This window comes from Mesoplodon bidens (genome assembly GCF_964165515.1).
Source record: "Mesoplodon bidens genome assembly, chromosome: 11".
Taxonomy (NCBI): Eukaryota; Metazoa; Chordata; class Mammalia; order Artiodactyla; family Ziphiidae; genus Mesoplodon; species Mesoplodon bidens.
In genome coordinates, this window is record NC_138167.1 from 85388033 (window position 1) to 85412727 (window position 24695).

Consider the following 24695-nt stretch of genomic DNA (forward strand, 5'->3'; position numbering starts at 1 on the left):
GACAATTTTTCCACAGACGGCGGGGCAGGGGGATGGTTCAGGAGGTAATGCGAGCGATGGGGAGCAGCAGATGAAGCTTCGCTCACTCGCCCGCTGCTCACCGCCTGCTGTGTGGTCCTGTTCCTAACGGGCCTCTGACTGGTAGGGTTGGTGACCCCTGCTTTAGAGAGAGCAGACCTCGGTCTGCCCAGGTCTGGGCTTCTCTCCTGCACTTTGCTGTTATTATGAACAAGCCTGGGCTTCTCTCCTGCACTTTGCTGTTATTATGAACAAGCCAATAATCTGACAACTTAAAATAATGGCTAAAACAAAAAAAAACCCTATGCCACACAGAAAACAATGCATGAGATACCTTCAGTCTGGAACTCATAGGCCCTGAAATCTGTAATCTTCAAAGAGGAGAGGCAGCCTTTCAGATCAGACATGTGCTTGTGTTTGTCTTTGCCCTGCTTAAAGATTGTTAGAAACAGAATTTTCAATCTTTTAACAACACACCTTTGGTAGCCTCGGCATCTTTGGTTCATTGCCCAACATGCATGAGAACAGACTGCACATTTTGTCTATGAGTCACTAACAGGTGAAACACCATTTCTGAGCCACAGTCTGACCCACAGGACCTCAGAATGTCAGACATGGAGGAGAGAGGCTGGTGAGGATGTCTGATGCAAACCTCTCATTTTACTAATAGAAAAAAAAAAACAAAGACAGAGCTCAGAACACTCCTATAGCAAATAGATGGATTTCAGTCTAGCACATACCTTGTGGTCCTAAAGTCCTCATATCCTAACTTTTCTAAATGTTGGATCATAGAAGTTTACCATGAGAAGGGGACTTGGATGTCTTAGTTCAACCCCTCACTTAGTAGATGACTAAATAAAGCCCAGTGTTAAAGCAACTTCTTAACATGATAATTCACAGCTGGAGAATACCAGGATATGCTAGAAACTCTAGTTTCCTTAGGATGGAACCTCTGACTCATTTTTGTTATAATTTTTATTTTAAATAATATTAGTTAAAAAATTGGATTACAGGGCTTCCCTGGTGGCGCAGTGGTTGAGAGTCTACCTGCCAATGCAGGGGGCACGGGTTCGTGCCCCGGTCTGGGAGGATCCCACATGCCGCGGAGGGGCTGGGCCCGTGAGCCATAGCCGCTGAGCCTGTGTGTCTGGAGCCTGTGCTCCACAACGGGAGAGGCCACAACAGCGAGAGGCCCGCGTACCGCAAAAAAAAAAAAAAAAAAAAAAAAAAAATTGGATTACAAAGGTAATATATGATTATTATAGAAAATTTGAGAAACAAAACCACAAAGAAAAAAAGTTACACAAAGTTACCTGTAATCTCCACCGCCCCTTCCTCCCCCCGGGGTAACTACTGAAAACCTTTTTCTGATTGTATTTATAATTAATTTTTACTGGTGTCATATTTATACATCCTTTTGTAACTTGCTTCTAAACTTTATCGTGACCTTTCAATTTTTTCTGACTCATTCAATATCCTGGTGCAACGTCATGACTTACCTGCTTAAAGAGCTCATTTTACCAACTAAACCAGGAAGAAGCTATCAAATACCGAAGCGTGAGGCTTTCCAAAGTAAACTTGGCTGCATTTCAAATGAATATTTAGCACAAATCTTCTTCAACTTGTTCTACCGCCTCAGGGCACATGACGCTGGCGTGGATCTAAGCAGTGTGGTGGGCGTTTTCCTGACTTTAGGTTAAGGAGCCAGAGAAGGCACAGCTTATCTGTTGTGGGGAGGGAGCTCCCTGTGTGCCTGAAAGGAGACCCCGCAATCGGTTCAGAAAGTGCTAAAGGGCTGTGGCTGACTTCTCTGCTAGGGTTACGGCACTGAAGAAGAAACTTACTAGAGACTTATAGGCTTCACAGTAGCAAAGAAATCCTGGAGCTGGTTGGGGACCTCCTACACAGCAGCTGGGATGTATGCCTTTGGTTGATGTCTGAAACCACAGTGACTGCATGTTGTGGAAATTAAAAATCAGCAGCCAGTTGGAAAATGAAGAAGCTGAGGCAATGGAAGAGGCACTGGAGCTGTGGGAAAGGGGGCGCCAGCCCTCTGTCTTGAAGGACAATCACCGTGGCTTTCCAAGGGTCTGAACAACCTCCTAGCCGAAGTTCTTGGTGGATATGCTAGTGAGAAGGGAGGGGACAGTCCTCTTGGAGGAAACATTAACTCATTAGAGTTACAGACCCTTTGTTGGAACCTGTGCTGCTTCCACTATGGTGGCACTGGCTAGGAGATGCAATGAGAAGATGTGAAGGGTATCTGAGAGGATATGGAGGATAAAGAAAAGAAGCCAAGGTTAACTCTGGGGCCTCAAATTTAGTAACTAAGAGGAGTGTGGAGTGGAAATTTGTAGTAGGCACTGGTGACATGGAACTGGAGTAAAATGGATATACAGTCGTCCCTCAGTATCCTAGCGGGATTGGTTCCAGGACCTCTTCGGATACCAAAATCCTCAGATGCTAAAGTCCAATTTATAAAATGGATTTGCATATAATCCACACACATCCTCCCATATAGTTTAAATCATCTTTAGATTACTTGTAATGCATAATGCAATGTAAATTCTGTGTACATTGTTGCTGGTGGATGGCAAATTCAAGTTTTGCTTTTTGGAAATTTCTGGAATTTTTTTCAGATATTTTTCATTTGTAGTTGGTTGAATTCAAGGATGCAGGATGTACAGACACAGAGGGCTGACTGTATGAGAATATATGGACTCTGTAGTGGTTGACCTTGAATTGGCAAGCTGGTGGGAGATGCCCCTTCTCCTGAGACCCTAGACCCGATTGACAACTGACCCTACTTTCATTTAAACGAGGAAGGAAAAATATACAAGCAGCTCATGCAGCTCAATATCAAAAAAACAAACAACCCAATACAAAAATGGGCAGAACACCTAAACAGACATTTCTCCAAAGAAGATATACAGATTACCAACAAACACATGAAAGAATGCTCAACGTCATTAATCATTAGAGAAATACAAATCAAAACTACAATGAGATATCATCTCACACCAGTCAGAATGGCCATCATCAAAAATCTACAAACAATAAATGCTGGAGAGGGTGTGGAGAAAAGGGAACCTTCCTGCACTGTTGGTGGGAATGTAAATTGATACAGCCACTATGGAGAACAGTATGGAGGTTCCTTAAAAAACTAAAAATAGAACTACCATATAACCCAGCAATCCCACTACTGGGCACATACCCTGAGAAAAACATAATTCAAAAACAGTCATGTGCCAAAATGTTCATTACAGCTCTATTTACAATAGCCAGGACATGGAAGCAACCTAAGTGTCCATCAACAGATGAATGTGGCACATATATATAATGGAGTATTACTCAGCCATAAAAAGGAATGAAACTGAGTTATTTGTAATGAGGTGGATGGACCTAGAGTCTGTCATACGGAGTGAAGTAAGTCAGAAAGAGAAAAACAAATACCAGATGCTAACGCACATATATGGAATCTAAAAAAACGGTACTGATGAACCTAGTGGCAGGGCAGGAATAAAGATGCAGACGTGGAGAACAGACTTGAGGACACAGCGGGGATGGGGAAACTGGGATGAAGTGAGAGAGTGGCATGGTCATATATACACTACCAAATGTAAAATAGATAGCTAGTGGGAAGCAGCTGCATAGCACAGGGAGACCAGCTCGGTGCTTTGTGACCACCTAGAGGGGTGGGATAGGGAGGGTGGGAGGGAGACACAAGAGGGAGGGGATATGGGGATATATGTATAGCTGATTTACTTTGTTGTACAGCAGAAAGTAACACAACATTGTACAGCAATTATACTCCAATAAAGATATTAAATAAGGGAGGGAGGGAGGGAGGAAGGAAGGAAGGAAGGAAGGAAGGTAGGAAGGAAGGAAGGAAGGAAGGAAGGATCCCCGGAGAGGCTGCACCACAGGCCCTGTCTCAGAGCTGCCAGGAAAACAGTCAAATCATGTCCCTAAAGAGGGGCAAAATGAGAAAGACTGGTGAGCAACAGCTCTGATGACAATGGTATCATAGTTTTACTAACAGTTTATGATTTGAAACTTGTAATGTTTCAACTGTGTCCCTATGGACTGAATGTTTCTGTCCCGCCCCCCAAATCCATATGTTAAAGCCCTAACCCCACAATGGTATTTGGGAGGTGAAACCACTGGAAAGTAATTACATGTAGATGAGGTCACGAGGGTGGGGCCCTCACAATGAGATTAGTACCCTTATAAGATGAGGAAGAGACACCAGAGCTCTCTCTACACCACGTGAGGACGCAGAGAGAAGATGGCCATCGGTAAGCCAGGAAAAGAGCTCTCACCAAAACCCGACCATGCTGGCACCCCAATCCTGGACGTCCCAACCTCCAGATATGTGAGAAATAATACTGGTTGTTTCAGCCACCTAGTCTGTGGTATTTTACAGCAGCCCAAGGGGAGTAAGACACTCACACCATTTTTTTACCCTTGAAAAAATAACATGAAAGTCACTCCTATACTTGATTATGGGAACACACAGTTTTCCAAGCCTTGGTTATGAACAACACTAACAATAATATGGCCAGTAACAACTGTCTCAGGCGCCACCTCCAGGGTGAGCTTCACACACATTATTTGACTCACTTGTCACAACCATCCTAAGAGGCTGCCACTATTACCACCTACTTTTTACAGGGAAGGACTTGAAGCTGAGAGACATGGATTCATTTCGCCAAGGTCACAGGGCAGTACATGGAGCAGCTGGGATTGAAACCTCAGAGGACTTTTAATTTAGCTATGGTAGTTAAGTATCAATGTATGTGCATCCACAGAACCTCCAAGGTAGATGTCGATAACTGGTGGCCAACTGTAGAGGCCATGTGGGCAGATTTTTAACAGAAAGAAGCGCAGCAACTATTCATAAGGCCCTCCTGGTGCTGCTGGCTGTGGTGTGTAGGTACCGTGGGGAGAACACAGTCAGTCCTTCTCCTTCCTCCCCACTCCAGAGGCGAGGAACACTCCTTCCCTCTGCCCCCAGCATGCTTGTGAGAAAGGCTTCACTGTGGCTAACTCCTGACCTAGGCAGGAAAGAACCAGGCACTACTGATTTCAATTTATAACTCTTCAATAATTGAGGGTGCAAGAATGAATTTAAAGAAAACCCGCTAGGTCTAATCCAACTGGCTTTCCCAGAAACAGAAGTGTATTTGTGGAATCTGTTTCTGTAATATCTCATTATTTTTTCAACGTTCCCAGTATACTGGGCACAGGCTGCAAACTGGGGCATACGCTTGTGCAAGTTTTCTTCATCGAGTGAGCTGTTTCCTACGCTGTGTCAAGTTATAAATTTGGAGCTGTAAGGCACTGCAATATTAGGATTGTTTTGTTTTCTTGCAGAGCTCATTAACCACTGGCAATTAGCACGGTATCACTGCACAAAGTGGCATCATTTGGCAAGTTCTGTATCCACTACTATGAATGTGATGATACAATTTAAACTTCACGTGCCATCTGCTGTCATGAAAAGATAAAGCAGGATGAAGAGGTTCTTTAGCCATTTCTTACTTTCCTAGCTACTGGAGGCTTAATTAAAACAAAATGACAATGCACAACACTCACCACTCCTCTCCTGGAGAAAGGCCATCTTGGCTTTTTGGATCCTGGTGGGTGAAATTAAAGAAGATATATTAGTACTTTGAGTAACTACTGACAGATCAATGGAGTGCCTTACAAAACCTGCTTTTCAAATGAGCCAAACAGAATTTGTCCTGCTTTAATTCTCCTTCTCTTGAGAATGCACAGGATGAATATTTATATTTATGCAGATGAGTAAACGAAGCGATGTTCCAACTGAAAGGCTGGTGTACTATTACTACCTTATGGTGATATTGTCCTGTTTCAGCCTCCTTTTCCCCCCATCATTCAAGGAGAAATCTATAAAATGCAATAAAATGTTGAGTATTATTTTAAGACAGAGTCACAGGACTTTAGGGCTGAAAGGACTTTATTTTTATACTGGAATCCACCCCAGCATATGCAACTTCAATAGCCTGACCAAACTTGAGAGTCAGAGACTGCATCGGCCTGATAACTCCCAGGTGTGGTTGAGTGTAGATTCCTGAAATAGGGGCACATCAACCCATGTCACCAATCTTTAGGTTGGGGGCTTATTATCTCTATTGGCCACCATCCACAAACTCCTTAGGAGTTGCTTTAAATTGAAAAGGAAGTCATTTTTCACACATTCTTTTGATGATCAGGAAGTAAAGAGATTAGATTGTGGATTCTTGATTTTTATGTCATTTGCATCAATCTCTAATGCTACCCAGAAATACGTGGGAATCATCTCTTAGGTTTTGGTGAGATGTTCTGATAACTCAGTACACAAAATGGATGTTTTAAAGGTTCATCTGTTTCTACTAGTTTATCAGGAGACTGCATAATACTTCCATCAGATGAAAGCAATTACCTGAGCAGCATTTACTAAAAATCAGTGTGCTTGAGGGACTTTTCTCATTGGAACCCTGGAATCCAACCGCTTATCCTGCTCATTCTAACCACCTTTTTGACCTTTGTAAAGGGGAGATTAGAGACAAACCTCCCTCAGAGACAAATCTGCTTCACCTCTCTTAAGGCTTCAAATGCCTGGTGGTATATTATTATTTACAATTTGAACTGCAATAATTGGGGTCTCTTAGCAAATTTCTCTCCTCTGCTTTTCTAACTTTAGGGGTAATTTTAGGGCCTTGGGAAATCTTCACAAGTATTCAGAAGAAAATTTAAATGTGTCTCTATTGAATCCCTAATCTTCTATTATCTTTATTAAATAATAAGTTTTGCTGAATCAGAATCTATATTTCAACAATATCTCTAGGTGACTCATATGCACATCAGAGCTTGAGAAGCACTGCATTAGACCATGATGGGGACATGAGAACTCTATTCTAACCTCCTAGAGAAGAGGGAATGGAGGGATATGGTGAAGAATGTTGCATATCTTTTATTCCGTGGTATCTACTGTGATGCCAGGCACACATGCTTAGCAGAGAACTTAACAAAGAACACCATGCAGCAATTATGACCTTGTTCCTTAGCATGCTGGTTCTCAAACTTTAGCTGGTATCAGAATCACCTGGGGGGGCTTATTAAAAAACATATTGCTGGGCTCCACCCCCAGAGTTTCTAATTCAGAAGGTGTGGCATGGGACCCCAGAATTTCCCAGGCAATGCTGAAGCTGTTAGTCTGGGACCAGTATTTGAGAAGTACTGCTTTAGTTTTTAACCAGTTTAGAGCATTTGCAAAGCATCACAGAACACGTACTAACCTCTTAAGGTTATGCTGTGTTTAGAACTAGCTCTCATTTCTAGGGGCCTGTCCTTGAGTAGATCACTTAATTCCCTCTTGGTTCATTCATTTGGGCATTTGGATTGTTGTGTCATATAGGACAGCAGATGTGAAAGGGCTCTGTAAAGAGTGAAGAGCTATACAAATGTTAGTTATGCTTTATTCACAGCTGCCTGTGTAACGGGTGGTTGATGCAGGTTGGTGGAGCGTATACAGGGTTAGGACTCAGGAGTCTCGATCCCATTCCTCTGGCACAAACCAGCTGGCACCATGGCTAGGCCACTTCTCCTTTCTGGGTCTCCCTTGGCACATATGTGAATGAGGAAAGAGCTTGGTGGTTTTCCATGTGTGTTGTCACAGGCTCTCCTGGGCTTCTAGGGATGCCTTGGAGGTGAGTCTTTGGGACCTGCCTCATTTTCAAGCACGACAACTGCACCTGGATCTGTTTTATAGACTGGATTTCCAAGTAAGGATTCTTTTGTAAAAAGAGCTCTGCTAAGAACAAAACCAGTTTAGAAACTACCAGGATGGATGATGATCTTGAAGTCTCCTTTTAGCTCTCAAAGGCTACCATCAGAATCGTGGGAACGTGTCCTGAACACCACAGTTGTTCTTTTCTTTCACGACTGCGTTCCACATGCACATTTCTCCCTGAGCCGCCTCCCTCTAATCTGCTCTAACAGTAATCTGCTATCACTGGGCCGGCTGCCTCCACACGCTACCACCGTGGTTAGAAGACACCAGTGTGAGGCTGGAGGCCAGAACAGGGTGGGGGGTGGCATTACGACAATGACAGCGACGCTGCCCACCAGCCCAGAGAGGGCATTCTGCTCCACGATGGTGACCGTCACTGGTGTACCTGTTCCAGGCCCTAGATGTGGGGTATATTATTTGACAAGAGGACCTTTTGAGGACAGGTCTATACCTTATCCATCCCTTATCCATCTCTGTAAGTGGAATGCCCAAAACCAAGAGCGGTATTCAGCTGGTTCCAGTAACTCATGGCTGATGCTTGTCCTAATTGGTGAGACATCTGTTCTAATGTGTCAGTGCCCATGTTCTATTAGTCATTAAATATTCTGAAAATACCCTTTGCTTATTATAACACCCATCCTATAGCAGGTATGTAATATAAGTATGCTGAATGGACAGGACCTGAATTCAGCAGCAGAAGTGGGTGGCACAGGTAATCGGCAGCTCCATCTGACACCAGAAGGTCCCCGGGGAACACCTCAAGTCCAGATAAGTTGAGCACCACAGAACTCCTCCTGTGCTCGTAGAATCTGTGTTTAAGAGATGGAAGGAGAGAGCTTACAGCTTACGTGCCCATGCACGGGCACTCGGAAGTGACTGCTGGCAGCCTGATTAATGCCTGCTTTTTCAGGAGGCCACTCCAGGCTCCAGGCATGGAGGGCTGTGAGGACCCACCCACCGCCCATGTTTGACACCTTTTTGAGCCTTATTGACTGCTTATGATTTTGACTAATCCAAAGCAGAATAGCTCGCCTGAAAGTGTCAACATAAACATACTGGATACGTTCTGACTCAGGAGGACACTAGGAGAAAGCCCTTAAACACAAGAGTCTTTGCCAGTTATGAATATGGCCTCAGAGGGAACAGGATGCATGGGCATGGCCATGGCCACAACACCCCTAGATATTGGAGGCCAGTTGTTTAAAGGCAGCCCTTTTGTTTTTCCTAGAGAAAAATGAGGACTGTTGTTGGAAAAGCTTAGCAAACAGGCCTACCTACCTTCTCCTTTCTTCCACCCTATTTCATGAAACTTCCTGTCTGTTGGATGTTCAGAAAATAAATGCTTGACATCAGACACAGTGGGGAGTAGCTCCAAAGCCACTGGGCATTTGCTCTGTGATCACTAAGGAACAAAACGGGTGAGGAATGATTGCATCGAATTGTAAGGATTTTCAGAGCTTCCCCCTAATAGCTGTTCAGATATTCCTTTAGTCTATTCTGAGAATGAGAGATGCAATTCCTTCTATTTACTGACCAATGTAACCTCTAAATTCTCTTTTCATCAACAAATAGCTTAGCATACAGGTTACTTTACATACAAAGGAATTTTGTAAGTCTGACTTAGTCCCTCCTGGCTTCAGATAAACACATTTTTAAAGCAACCACAGAAGCCTTCCCTAATCTGGCCCAGTTACCTTCCTAATATTCTTTACTTTGCAATTTATTCTCTGGAAACAGGGAATGGATTGTAATTTTCCACACAGAACGTTTCACACGTCAGTGACTTAGCTGGGAATGCTCTGCCCTCTCTGAACCTGTCTAACTCCTATTCATCCCATGAGATTTAGGGCCATGGATTATCTAAGTAACTTTACAGGAATTACTTAGATAAAATCAGGCTCAGATTTATTCAATTAGCTGCATTTCCTGGCATTTTAAAATCTGTTTTGACTGGCCTTTCTCTCTCCTTTTTTTTTTTTTATTGGAGAATTTTAGAGTAATGTTGCAGGCACTGCTAGCTGCCCAGCCAGCATGCATGCTCTCCACTTTTATTATTATCAAAACCCTGCTTTGTTGGGGGTGGCATGTGCCAAGTTAATGCACTGACAAGCCCTGACTCCCCTGCAGCAATCTGGCCAACAAGATTTAAATGCAAGTTGTAGGGTGTGGCTTCTGGGAAAGAATTTTCAAAGGGGACAGAGGTGGCTAGCTTCTTCCTTTTACCTTTTGCCCTTTGCCCTTCTTGTTGTCATGAATACGGCTTGATACCTGAAAGTATACCTGTGATCTTGCAAAGATAACAGAACAGGAAAACAGGAGCCTGGCAGGATGCCGACATCTGACCTGGCCTGGGCTCTGGTTATGTTGTAAGAGAAACATTTTTTATTTGCTTAGGTTGTTCTAGTTTGGTTGTTACATGCAGACAAATGCTGTCTTAACTGACGCAGATCTCCTCATCCTGGACTTCCTTCTCCAAGAATGTCATCTTTCAGCATTCTGCACTCTTATTTGACTTTTTCACCATCTATTTATGATGAGGTTTGTAACAAAATCATTAGAGTTACAACTACTCACAACTCTCCCTTTCTTGTTATTTGCCAACCCGATGTCCATGGTGGTTATGAGGATAGAGGGGGCTGAATTAGGTGGGAGTTGGAAAAGTTACAGTAATTTGAATGAGATATACAATTCTAGTTTCTTCATTTTGCAAACAGGACATTGGAACTCATACATAATGAATTAACAGTATACAAATCCAGCCAGGAATTTTCACAGTGCTATGCAAAAGGTATTAGATAATATAAACTTCTTCTTGGGAGACCCAAGAAGTCCCCTGAAAAGAAATATTAGAAGCTTCCCTGTAAACTTTATACTTTTCTTGATAAAGACCCTGGAAGCATACAATAAGATTTGGTGTTTATGGGGATAGAGGGGATTGGGAAAAGTACAGTAATTTGAATGAGAAATGTAAGCTAGGTAAACTTTGGGGAAAAAAGTTTACTCTTCTGAGCTTCAACTCTAGATGGTACACAATCTGATAACTATTATGAATTTGGCATGAGTCGATAAGCTATCTTTATATTCCCTGGGGACCTCAGAGAGGGCATAACTAATGGTGGAGTAGAAGAAGTAGTCTTCCCCGGCCTCCTCTAGGCTGGTTTATATGTCTCTCTTCCATGCTTCTACAGTTCTCTGCAGCAGTGGTTAAGAATGTGGAGTCAAACTGCCTGATTTTCATCTTAGCTGTGTGACCTTGATTGAGCAAGTAACCTCTCTGGCCCTGACTGCCATCTGTGAAATGTAGACAATAATCATACCTACTAAAAAGGGAGATGACTCAAATCAATAGAATTAGAAATGAAAAAGGAGAAGTAACCATTGACACTGCAGAAATACAATGGATCATGAGAGATTACTACAAGCAACTCTATGCCAATAAAATGGACAACCTGGAAGAAATGGACACATTCTTAGAAATGCACAACCTGCCGAGACTGAACCAGGAAGACATAGAAAATATCAACAGACCAATCACAAGCACTGAAATTGAAACTGTGATTAAAAATCTTCCAACAAACAAAAGCCCAGGACCAGATGGCTTCACAGGTGAATTCTATCAAAGATTTAGAGAAGAGCTAAAACCTATCCTTCTCAAACTCTTCCAAAATATAGCAGAGGGAGGAACACTCCCAAACTCATTCTACGAGGCCACCACCACCCTGATACCAAAACCAGACAAAGACGTCACAAAGAAAGAAAACTACAGGCCAATATCACTGATGAACATAGATGCAAAAATCCTCAACAAAATACTAACAAACAGAATCCAACAACACATTAAAAGGATCATACACCATGATCAAGTGGGGTTTATTCCAGGAATGCAAGGATTCTTCAATATACGCAAATCAATCAACGTGATACACCATATTAACAAATTGAAGGAGAAAAACCATATGATCATCTCGATAGATGCAGAAAAAGCTTTCCACAAAATTCAACACCCATTTATGATAAAAACCCTCCAGAAAGGAGGCAAAGAGGGAACTTGCCTTAACATAATAAAGGTCATATATGACAAACCCACAGCCAACATCGTCCTCAATGGTGAAAAACTGAAACCATTTCCACTAAGATCAGGAACAAGACAAGGCTGCCCACTCTCACCACTCTTATTCAACTTAGTTTTGGAAGTTTTAGCCACAGCAATCAGAGAAGAAAAGGAAATAAAAGGAATCCAAATTGGAAAAGAAGAAGTAAAGCTGTCACTGTTTGCAGATGACATGATACTATACATAGAGAATCCTAAAGATGCTACCAGAAAACTACTAGAGCTAATCAATGAATTTGGTAAAGTAGCAGGATACAAAATTAATGCACAGAAATCTCTGGCATTCCTGTACACTAATGATGAAAAATCTGAAAGTGAAATCAAGAAAACACTCCCATTTACCATTGCAACAAAAAGAATAAAGTATCTAGGAATAAACCTACCTAAGGAGACAAAAGACCTGTATGCAGAAAATTATAAGACACTGATGAAAGAAATTAAAGATGATACAAATAGATGGAGAGATATTCCATGTTCCTGGATTGGAAGAATCAATATTGTGAAAATGAATCTACTACCCAAAGCAATCTACAGACTCAATGCAATCCCTATCAAACTACCACTGGCATTTTTCACAGAACTAGAACAAAAAATTTCAAAATTTGTTTGGAAACACAAAAGACCCCGAATAGCCAAAGCAATCTTGAGAACGAAAAATGGAGCTGGAGGAATCAGGCTCTGTGACTTCAGACTATACGACAAAGCTACAGTAATCAAGACAGTATGGTACTGGCACAAAAACAGAAAGATAGATCAATGGAACAAGATAGAAAGCCCAGAGATAAACCCACACACATATGGTCACCTTATCTTTGATAAAGGAGGCAGGAATGTACAGTGGAGAAAGGACAGCCTCTTCAATAAGTGGTGCTGGGAAAACTGGACAGGTGCATGTAAAAATATGATATTAGAGCACTCCCTAACACCATACACAAAAAGAAGCTCAAAATGGATTAAAGACCTAAATGTAAGGCCAGAAACTATCAAACTCTTAGAGGAAACCTTAGGCAGAACACTCTATGACATAAATCACAGCAAGATCCTTTTGGACCCACCTCCTAGAGGAATGGAAATAAAAACAAAAATAAACAAATGGGACCTAATGAAACTGAAAAACTTTTGCACAGCAAAGGAAACCATAAATAAGACCAAAAGACAACCCTCAGAATGGGAGAAAATATTTGCAAATGAAGCAACTGACAAAGGATTAATCTCCAAAATTTATAAGCAGCTCATGAAGCTCAGTAACAAAAAAACAAACAACCCAATCCAAAAATGGGCAGAAGACCTAAATAGACATTTCTGCAAAGAAGATATACAGACTGCTAACAAACACATGAAAGAATGCTCAACATCATTAATCATTAGAGAAATGCAAATCAAAACTACAATGAGATATCATCTCACACCAGTCAGAATGGCCATCATCAAAAAATCTACAAACAATAAATGCTGGAGAGGGTGTGGAGAAAAGGGAACACTCTTGCACTGCTGGTGGGAATGTGAATTGGTACAGCCACTATGGAGAACAGTATGGAGGTTCCTTAAAAAACTACAAATAGAACTACCATATGACCCAGCAATCCCACTACTGGGCATATACCCTGAGAAAACCGTAATTCAAAAAGAGACATGTACCAAAATGTTCATTGCAGCTCTATTTACCATAGCCCGGAGATGGAAACAACCTAAGTGTCCATCATCGGATGAATGGATAAAGAAGATGTGGCACATATATACAATGGAATATTACTCAGCCATAAAAAGAAATGAAATTGAGCTATTTGTAATGAGGTGGATAGACCTAGAGTCTGTCATACAGAGTGAAGTAAGTCAGAAAGAGAAAGACAAATAGCATATGCTAACACTTATATATGGAATTTAAGAAAAAAAAAACATGTCATGAAGAACCTAGGGGTAAAACAGGAATAAAGACACAGACCTACTAGAGAATGGACTTGAGGATATGGGGAGGGGGAAGGGTAAGCTGTGACAAAGCGAGAGAGAGGCATGGACATATATACACTACCAAATGTAAGGTAGATAGCTAGTGGGAAGCAGCCGCATAGCACAGGGAGATCAGCTCGGTGCTTTGTGACCGCCTGGATGGGTGGGATGGGGAGGGTGGGAGGGAGGGAGACGCGAGAGGGAAGGGATATGGGAGCATATGTATAACTGATTCAGTTTGTTATCAAGCAGAAACTAATACACCATTGTGAAGCAATTATACACCAAGAAAGTTGTAAAAAAAAGAAAAATCATACTTACTTCTTGTGTGAGGATCAGCTGATCAACATAAAGCGCTTAGATCCATGTCTGGAATTTAGTAAGCTGCCAATAAATGTGATTATGTTGGTTGTTGAATATATTATAATATCATGTTCTATTTATGTGTCTGTTTATTCCACTAGACTGCTATCTCCTTCCTTGCAAGAAGCATGTCTTATAATTTGTGTGGGTGGGTGCCCATTTAGTACTCAATCCATTGTTACTGATGAGTACGAATGAGTAAAAGACTCTTCTGATGTTGCCCTCCCTCGAGGAAAGCATCTTACTTTATAAGGTAGTTTTGCAGATTCATGTCTTACCTCCTCTCCTTTTATCCTAAGTTCCTACCTCCTGGTCTAAATCCCTGTGTTTAGTAAGGGCTCAATAAATATTTGTTCAGTAAATGAATAATAACCAAACCTGTACACACTGAGGCATCCATCGCTCTACTTTCCTGACGTGATCTCCTGCAGAATGTGTACTCCACTCATAGCTAGCTACTCACTGTTCTTTAAACTCACCCTGCACTTCATGCCTCCATGCCTTGGCTCAGGTAGTTTCCATCTGCCTGCCTATCTCCACTGAGCCTGACACACTCGTATTCATCTCTAAATTCCCACTTAGAGGCTCTCCCTCCAGAAGTCTTTTCTGATCTGCTCAGAGAGAGTCAATTCTCTCCCTCCCTACTCCCACCTTGCCTCTTTATAATGAATTCATTGAAGGCTCATGCTGTGTCTTATATATCATAGTGTCTAAGCACCAAGTATGGAACCTGACATAGAATAGGTAATCAAATAAGCTTGTTGAATGAATAACTATATTGACCTATAGAATGATATCCAGATAGTCCTCAAATGAATTTGCTTTTCCCTTCTGGATCATAATTGTATACTTATATACATATACAATACACAAAGTGCAATTTGAGTCTCCACCACAGCCTTTAAAGGTGATTAAGTTACCCCTATCCATTTCTTCCTTGTCTGGGCTACCTTCTGACATAAGGCATCCATTTGGGAGCACATAGGGCAGGTTTTGGAGTTCCATGTGCACATATGGAGCATAGGGAAGACAACTAGCTTGCATAGTGCTTGAGCCATGACCTTGGCTTTGTTGCCTTAGTGCTCAAAACCCAGTGATGCTCATTCTGGAAAGCGGGGCATGCCCCTGGGAGGGCGTAACAGAAGCTCTGATGACATTCTTACGTTCATCAGAATAGGGCACTAGTTAATAAAAATATCAAGAATTACAGTTATAACCAGAGACTTAGGCAAACAACAAGAAAGAACATCTGCACATACTATCATGCAGAGACATAAATTGGTACAGAAAACCTGCCCTTGCATCACCCATGCCTGGCAGCCGACTAGACTTCTGGGCACTCTGCACAGGATCCCATGCCTGTGTCAGCCAGGGCTGCTCATCATTGGACTAGTGATATTAATGCAAATAGTTGCAATGAATTCAGAATGACTTTGCATTTAGGTCTCTTGTGGGGAGGGGTGTTGGTGGTTCCAAATTGGTATTTCATTTTTGCTATTCTAAAAGGACTGCTTCTCATAAGACATGGCATGCACACAGGGTCACTGTATCCAGTTCTGGATTGATTATCCACTGGAAGCAATCACTGCAGTAAATTCAGACTTTTTATCTCCCTCCCCCAAACAAAATGGTATGTGCATGGGGTCATGGCATCCTGTGTGAAGGGGGTGGGGAAGAGAATTTTTTGGTACCTAATTTCCTCAGAGGGAGATTACACTAAGGAATGAGCTGATAATAACTGCAAAATGTTTGGGGTGTGGCTGGCAGGCCACTGTCACTGTGTAACTACAGTATAGCTTCTTGCTACCCTTTATTTGTTTGAAAAAGTACACTAAACAAACATCCATGGGAAACACATTTTTCTTTTTTTTTTTTGGTTTTTGGTTCAATTCTTGGCTGTTCTGGTTCTTTGTTTCAGGACAAAATTCTGGACCCAGGAGGTTGTATAACTAACTGGGTGCCTGACCCAGACTTCGCAGCCCTCTCGGGCTTGCCAGCCACCCCACTCCCCACAAACCCAAACACAACCACACTTTCACTAACCCTGAGCTGCGCTGCCCCAGGCCGGTCAGATCTGAAGGGACTAGTCCCATGGTTGCTGGAATAATCTTGTCTCCTTTCTGGTACCAGAATTTCTCCTTTTTCTGTCTTCTGCTGAAGATCCAAAGGTCCACGGTGTGGGCTGGGATGGCAACAATTTAAAGAATCCAGAGAATGCTCCCCCCCTCAGCTGAGCAGGCCACACACTCATGTGTCACACTCAGGAATGAGCTTGTGCTCACGTGTTGGTGCCAGAAAAGTTTCTGGTGGGGGAAGTGTGTCCCCCAGTAGATCTCAAATACATACACTTTGTAAAGAACAGATTGGTCACGGTGAATATTATTCTTACTTAAAATCAGCTGGCACTTCCTGAGCATGGGCTTTCACTAGACATTCTGTTAAGAACTTTACATGCATGATCATATTGATTTTCACAAGTACTCTATGAAGTGGAAATTACTGTTTCATTATAGAGCTGAGGAAACTGAAGCTTAGAAGGACAGGAACTCACTTAAGGTCTCATTGTTAGTGAACAACAGAGCAAGAATTCAATTCAAATACCCAAGTCTGACTCCAAAAAGACTTGTAAATGGAAGGAGAGAAAAAGATACTACAAACCATTTCAAAGCACTAAGCGTTTTTTAAAATTGATATAATGGTGGTTATTACTTTAGATAAAAGAGGGTGTGTAGTGGGTTGAATAGAAACCCCTGCCCCCCGCCCCAATATACGTCCATCTCTTCACTCCTGGAGCCTGTGCATGTGATCTTATTTGTAAAAGGAGTCTTTGCAGATGTAATTAAATAAAAGATCTCAAGATGAGGTTATTTTGGATTATCTGAGTGGGCTCTAAATCCCATGACCTGCGTACTTATAAGAGATACTTAGAGAAGAGACACAAATAGGAGAGAAGACCACGTGAAGAGAGACAGAGATTAAAGTAATGCAGCCATAGCCCAGGAACGCCTGCATAAAGAAGCAAGGAAAGGTCCTCCGCTACAGCTTTGAGAGGGAGGGTGGCTCTGTTGACACCTTGATTTTGTACTGGTGGCTCCCAGAATTCTCAGAGCATAAATTTCTGTTGTTTTTAAGCCACCAGTTAGTGGTAATTTATTACGACAGCCACAGGAGACGAGTGAAGGGGGCAATGCAATTGAATGGCAAGGGCACCTGACTTAGGACTGTGATTCCCAACTCTGACCTTCATTACGTGTGACCTTGGCATGTCGCTTCCCAGGGCCTCAGTTTCCTTATGTGGAAAACAACTTTGAGTGAGACCCTTTCCATCCCTCATGATCTATGAATCGAGGGTTTAGGTTTGCTCTTATCTTCCCTGCCCGTGGGTGGGGCAGTAATTATGTGATGACCTTTATCTTGGCAGAAATGTTTGAAGATGAATAATTAAAGCTCCTCCTTCAGAAATATGACAGATATATTATTTGCATTTTTTCAAAAACAGATTCCTTGGGTTTAACATACACACACCACACTATGTATAAGATAAATAACCAGCAAGGACCTATTGTATAGCACAGGGAACTCTAGTCTATATTTTGTGATAACCTATATGAGAAGAGAATCTGAAAAAGGATGAATATACATATATGTATAACTGAATCACTTTGCTGTACACCTGAAACTAACAAAATATTGTAAATCAACTATACTCCAATAAAATAAAAAAAATAAAAAAATTGCAAGTAAAAAAAAAAGATTCCTTCTGTACAGGGGGCTTAAGCCAAGGACTACTGGGCTCTAATTCCCAGGTGCAAATTTTAAAGGAAAATAACAAAGATACTAGAGAATATGGGGAGGGAGGTTTGCAACTGCCCTATAGTGATATGTGTGTCTTAATGGAGTAAAAATTTTATTGAAGGTACTAGTGTTTGGATAAGGCACAGCCTAATCCTTCCCCTCTGCTGTGAATGTTGCCCAATGGTTTTTTTTTAACTTTAATAAAAAGTACAATTGAGTTTTTTATTCTAATATTTTTTTCAATTTCACTGTTGGAGACTGACGATAGTAAGATAACCCAAAGGTTTTTTTATCAGGCAAGCTTATCAGGCCTCATTCCTTGTCTGATAGTGAAATTCATGGTAAATGTACCTTTTCCGGCAGGCGGTTTTCCAGTAACTGTGTGACTAGAAAAAGCAGGTGTTCCATTTTAGGAACCATAGTGTTCTACCCTATGGTAGAGATACGGTGCAAATGGGAATGCTTGCTTATAACTGAGTTGATTATACAGGAAGAGCCAATTAAGAATCAGTAACAATCTTTAAAAAAAATCCCTTTTAAGAAATAATCAACAGAGAAATGATAACTCAACTGCCACTTTATGGAACTGTAGCTTTCTTGGTTAAATCTGGGAAATATTTTTTCATTATGAGTCTCACAAGATTGTTAGGAACTTTCCTTTGATTATAATTTCCCATTTGCTACTGAAATGTTCCATTTGCTGAAAATCCAACGGAGAAGGGAGAATGAATGGGGAGCCTCTAGCTTACTGTCCAAGGCCTGGCACAGAGCGGACACTTCATGAATGTGGAGTGAACAAATGGAACCCATCCCGACACAGTTTGAACACAGAAACAGAGACAGTCTTTGGAGGCCCAACTGCATGGAAAACACACCATGCTGAGACATTTTGGGCTCAATCGGTAATGGTTATTAAACACACATGTGTTCAGAGCACCAGGGTAGCTGCTGATACTGGTAACTTTCTAGAACTCTCGCCGTCTTTCGAGGCTACTGCCTTTTCTGGACAAGAGTCAAAATACTACCCAGTGGGATCAAACCATACTTGTACAAATCCCCAACAACCCAACGTACACTCAAGAGATGAACACAAAGCAGATTAGGAAGATGGGGGAGGTTGAAAAGAGCTAGAGAGAGATAAACAAATGGCTGGAGGAGAAATTTTCCAAAAAGGGATTATACAATTTCCCCTACGAGGCTTGACCTAACCTAACTAACCAACAAATGCACTTCCTTTTTTCTTCCTTAAACTTTCAATGAACATCTACTATGTGCCGGGTAGTGTTCTAGACACTAGGGATACAGCAATGAACAAAACAGGCACAACTCCTGCTGTCATGGAGTTTACATTCTGGGGGAGCTGATGCCAGTGCAAAAATAACACATGGTTCCTGATGTGAAAGGAAGCTGCCAGTTCCCACTCTAGCCTCCAGCCGTGCCCGGATCAAGAAGGCTTCCCTGATGCCCTGAGGCTGCAGTCTCTTCCGACTAATCAACAGTATTCATGTGTCTCATCACAAGGGAAAGAACTGTAACTATGTGTGGTGATGGATGTTAAACTTATTGTGGTGATCATTTTGCAATATATACATACTTCAGAGCATTATGCTGTACACCTTAAACTTATATAATGTTCTATGTCAATTACATCTCAATACAATTGGAGGAAAAAAAGAAAGCAACACAATAAAATATGATGCTATGGAGAGCTGAGACTTAAATAAAGCAAGCAAACAAAATAACCAATATGCCATCTATTAATCATTAGTTAGTAACTTTCTAAGAAGCTTTTAAGCTCAACAGTTGAGACAGGGCCTTCTCCCCCCATGGCATTACTTAGAGTTTACAGACAGTGCTAGCTACACAACAGGTTTTAGGTAAAAGTCTGGGGAGGATTTAACATTGTATTGAATCTAACGTTTAGACACATTAGATGAGCTTCCAGTGATCGATCATTTCACTCTGGGGTCAGAATAGTTTAGAAAGAATAAGTCAGTGACTTGCATACAGGAAGTGCTAAATGAATGAATGATGGTTTCTTAAAAAAAGGTAATATTTAAGTTACACTATTTATCATATCAAAAGCCTATTGGATGGGTACTACGGTTGACCCTTGAACAACACAGGTTTGAACTGAGGAGGTCCACTTATATGCAGATTTTTTTTTTCACGAAATACTACAGGACTACACCATCCGTGGTTGGTTGAATCCACTGGTGACTGAACCTTAGATAAGGAAGGCAGACTGTAAAGTTATATGCAAATTTTTGACTGCACAGAGGGTCAGCATCCCTAACCCCTGTGCTGTTGATGGGTCAGCTGTATCTGTATCTCCACTTCACAGATGAAGACTTTGAGGTTTTGAGCTGTTCACAGCCTTGCCCAAGGTCACGCTGCCAGAGAAGTAGAGATAGAATTCAAACCCAGGGAGTTTGATTCCAGTAATTCTTAACACCATGCCGGCTGCAACCCCCACCCCAACCCCCCAGGGTAACTCCAGATAAATCTGGCTTTGGGAAACGCTTTACTGGCATTCCATGTCTTTGTCTGGTCTCTTCCTTGTCATTTTGTTTTCATGTTTTGGATATATTTAGGTTTTCTTTCCTATTTCTTTTGAGCACTGGAAGGTTAGTCTGTTCTCATAGATGTAATAGTATGTACATTTCCTTTCTCAGTTTCAGGGCTGACTAAAAAGTCGGGTGAGACAGTTTTCTGTGATTATCGATTTTAAGGGGTGCCAGGAAGGTGTCCCTACCCACAAAATCCCCCCACTCACTTCCTGATGTTTAAAATTCCACTAACATGGCTTCATTGCTTGGATTCAAGTCATGTCCTCTGTTAAAATTCAAATACATCAGGGACAGATAAGTAAACTGTAAGCCAAGCAGCCTGCCTGTCATCCTTCCACCCATCCTTTCCTTCAGTAAGTATTCTGGAGACAGACTCTAGCTGAGTAATAGCTGCTGAGATGAAGGGTAAATAAGTGGTCTCCGCCGTCAGGAAGATCTTGTTTCTGAAAGGAGACGGATGTGAAAGAAATACAATACAGTGTTTTAGGTACTATGATGGAGGCATTTATGAGGTGTAGGGAAACCCAAAAGGGATAAATACATTGCTCTCCTTGGAAAGATGAGTGTAGGTATGCCTTAAGCCTGAAGTCCTTCACACTTTAGTAAGAATGAATTATAAAGACTGTTTTCTAGGAGGCACAGTTTGGTGATAGGAGAAAAAAAGTTTAGAATGAGTGTTAATTCACTGGAATGTTATATATAGGCAGAGGGAACAACAATAAAAAAAAAAAGTCCACAAAGAAAAACCTGGAATCAAAGTCAACACTGAGCTGATTTCAGAAATGAGAGGAGATTGGGCCCTTCTCATTTATATAAGCCTGCCCAATTGTCAGGCCATGTGTTACAACACTACATTAAAAGAAAAATTTTTGCAAAAGGGCTACAAGGAAAAAAAAAAGTTGCTGTGATTGGCTGACAGCCACAGAGGCAAGCATTTCTTAACTGAACATACCAGGGTCAGCAAACCTTCTCTATAAAGTGCCACAGAGTAAATATTTTAGGCTTTGTGAGCCATATGGTCTCTGTAGTGTCTACTCAATTCTGTGGTTGCAGTGGGAAAGCAGCCACGGACAGTATTTAAATGAATAGATGTGGCTGTGTTCCAACACAACTTTATTTACAAAATCAGGTAGTGGGCCGAATTTGGGCCATAGGCTATATAGTCTGCTAGCCCCTGGTTTATACCATCTCATAGGCATATTAAAGGCCTAAGTTAAATAAGTTTAAGTATGTTTTAAATAAAGTTTAAATAAGTTTTTGAGGTGAGTACCCCAGCTCCTCAATGGACATCAGGGCCTCATGCAGAGCCCTTTCTTTACCTTACACTATCTGACTACAAGGCCTGGGAAGTAGCCACCTGCAGGAAGAAGCCCTTTGAACAAATGGCTGCTGAAAAGACTGCAGTGACAGGAAGGAGAGAGAGAGAGAAGGAGCAAAAGACAGGCAGACAGAGGATCTTTGTGCCAAAGACGGTTACCTGTTTACCAAAAATTCATGCTTCTGGTGAACTTTTGATTAAAAAAGTATAGATTGAGTGGTCTGCAGCTGATGCAAAATTACTTCTTTTTAGCAGTAATGCATGAATGTTTATTAAACATATTTTTTATAGTTACTTAGCCTTTCATTTATTCATTCAATAAACATTGCCTACTACATGCCAAGTATTGGACTAAGTCCTGAAAAAAACAATACTGAATAATTCAGGGTCATTACCAGATACCAAGATGTCTAAATTACTTCCCCTCTGATTCCCTGTTGCGATTTTTTGTAACCTCCCACTATTTTGTAGTATGTGATTGTGACATACTGAACCTCACAGAACTTTTTAAGGCCTCAAGCCCTCTGACCAAGTTTTCCCTTTGCATCTTTTAAGACTATTTCTGTTATTGCCTCACAAAGATTCTGCAGGTCAATAAAAATTACCTGCATGTCATCTTTTGCAAATGGCTTGGTGTGTCCCATCAGTTAGCCTTTATATCTGCTAACTCCATCTTACACACAAAGCTGGACAGACTTTACCTGCTCTAGGAAGCATTCCTTGATTAAAGACTCTCAGATATATGTATCTCCATCCATGATGCTTTCTCTAGTCAACTATCCACTCAAAATATCCACTCAGATGTTCCATAGGTCCTCAAATTCAACATGTTCAAACTTACACCCCACCTACCCATATCCCCTTCTCCCTTCCAAGGTTACCTAGATCAGAGAATGGAACTATTTGCCACCTAACAGTGGAAGCCATAAGCTCGGAAGTCCTTCTTGACAACTTCCTTCCACTCTCCCCTGATGGTCTACTATTCACAAAGTCTAGGTGATGGTATCTCTTGAACCGAGATACCTCCTTCTAACTCCACTGCCTTCATCAGAGCCTAACCTACCAACCTCTCATACCTGAACATTCTAATTGTTCTGCTGGAATCCACTCTCATCTAACTCTCATGTCTACCCAGTATCCATATGATCATATCAATCCATTCAGTGGTTTCACACTGCTCTTAGGGTAAAGAACAAAATTCCTAAACACCTTATTAGACTCTGCATGACTGACTCTAAGCAACATCATCTTTTTCTGACACTACTCTCTTTTTCACTTTCTCTGACACATCTGAATTAGGTGTCATTTTAGAGCTTTATTCTGGTTCACACCTGTGGAAGGTTTCCATTAAAGGACGCTTTCTTCATCAACCCTTGCATCCAAACACTTTGCCATATAATACTTAAGTGTTCTCCCACTGCTAGTGACACATAATTTTTTGCCCTTGAGTTCAGCCACGTGACTTGCTTTGGCCTGTAGAATTAGACAAGGTACAGAGCCCAGGGTCCAAGAGGCCTTGCATGTTTCCATTTATCCTCTTGAACCTCTCCCCTCACCACAAGAACATGCCCCGTGTAGAAATTTGGTTCCATGAAAAGGATGAGGGACATGTGGAGTGAACTACCTAGCTGAGCGCAGCCTAGATCAACTGATCCTCAATGGACACACAGATTTATAAGAAACAATACCAGGTTGTTGTTTTAAGCCACTGAGGTTTGGGGTGGTTTGTTATGTAGCAATAGCTAGCTGATATACTAACAATACTTTGTATTTGCCTATGGCTTTGTAAATATCCTCTACCTTAGCTGACATTTAGGTCAACTAGGGTTAAAAATAAACAAAGACTGCATAGATGGATCTCATCCTTCCTACTATGAACAGCAAACTTGCTTGAGGATTGAGGTCCACTAATAAAAGAATAGCTAATTTCCTGAGGATTCCTCCATGACTTTCCAAATGAACTGAGGGCTTTCCCACCAATCCTACAAATTGGGTGGATATAATTGGGCTTGGATCTTTCCCTTACTGCCACAGAAGCTCTTCATCCCTAAAAGAAATGGCAAGTCCACTGCCACAGCTGGGGGACCAAGCTGAAAGTTCAGAGCTGGTTTCTGAAGTGACACATCTACCTGCATTCTAGATAAAAGCACAGTCTGTCATAACAGGCATTTTAAAGGTCATCCTAGATTTAAACAGCACATCTTGTTCCTTTTATCCTTGTCCTCTGAATTTCTCTTTGAAAAGTTGTTGAATGTTTCTGGCCTTTACATTTTCTCTTCCTGACAAAACCTATTACTGGTGGATGTTAATTAAGCCACAGGACCAAGTCATTGACAATTCAAAATGAAAACCATGCTCACCTGTGGCTGTCATACGCTGCCCCAAAAGCCACAGCAAAATGCTGGGTGCTTTAAGGAGACTTGAAATTACGACTCTTTCACCCATAATATGAAGAGTGACTTGAGGGATGTAAAACAAAGTGCCCTGATTAACACACCATCAGGTTTGCTATGTCAGAACAGAAGTAAAAGACGTAAAAGTAAACAGTCAACAGATTTCATAGCACTAGAGAAAATAAAGACACACATACCTGGACTGATGCAATTCTTCTCTCTGAAATAAATTTTAAAAATACATGTTTTAGTCTTGCTCAAACCCACCCAAAATTCCAAAGCAGACATCTTGAAGGGAGAGGTCATTAACTTTCCTAGCTAAAATGTTTTCGATTTTTCTTTTCGGGGGATAAGGTTAGAACATTAGAAATTTAAGTAGTTT

General features: G+C 41.4%; 1 protein-coding gene across 1 annotated transcript in view; it reads right to left on the reverse strand.

Annotated features, from left to right (window-relative positions):
* Positions 1-24695, reverse strand: part of PLEKHG7 (pleckstrin homology and RhoGEF domain containing G7) — a gene marked incomplete at both ends in the record, with an annotated part of 83041 nt that overhangs the window by 52323 nt on the left and 6023 nt on the right. Inside the window, 4 exon segments of the mRNA XM_081249104.1 lie at positions 339-449; positions 5617-5657; positions 8498-8625; positions 24511-24533. Of these exon segments, the coding sequence (XP_081105230.1) occupies positions 339-449; positions 5617-5657; positions 8498-8625; positions 24511-24533 (303 nt within the window).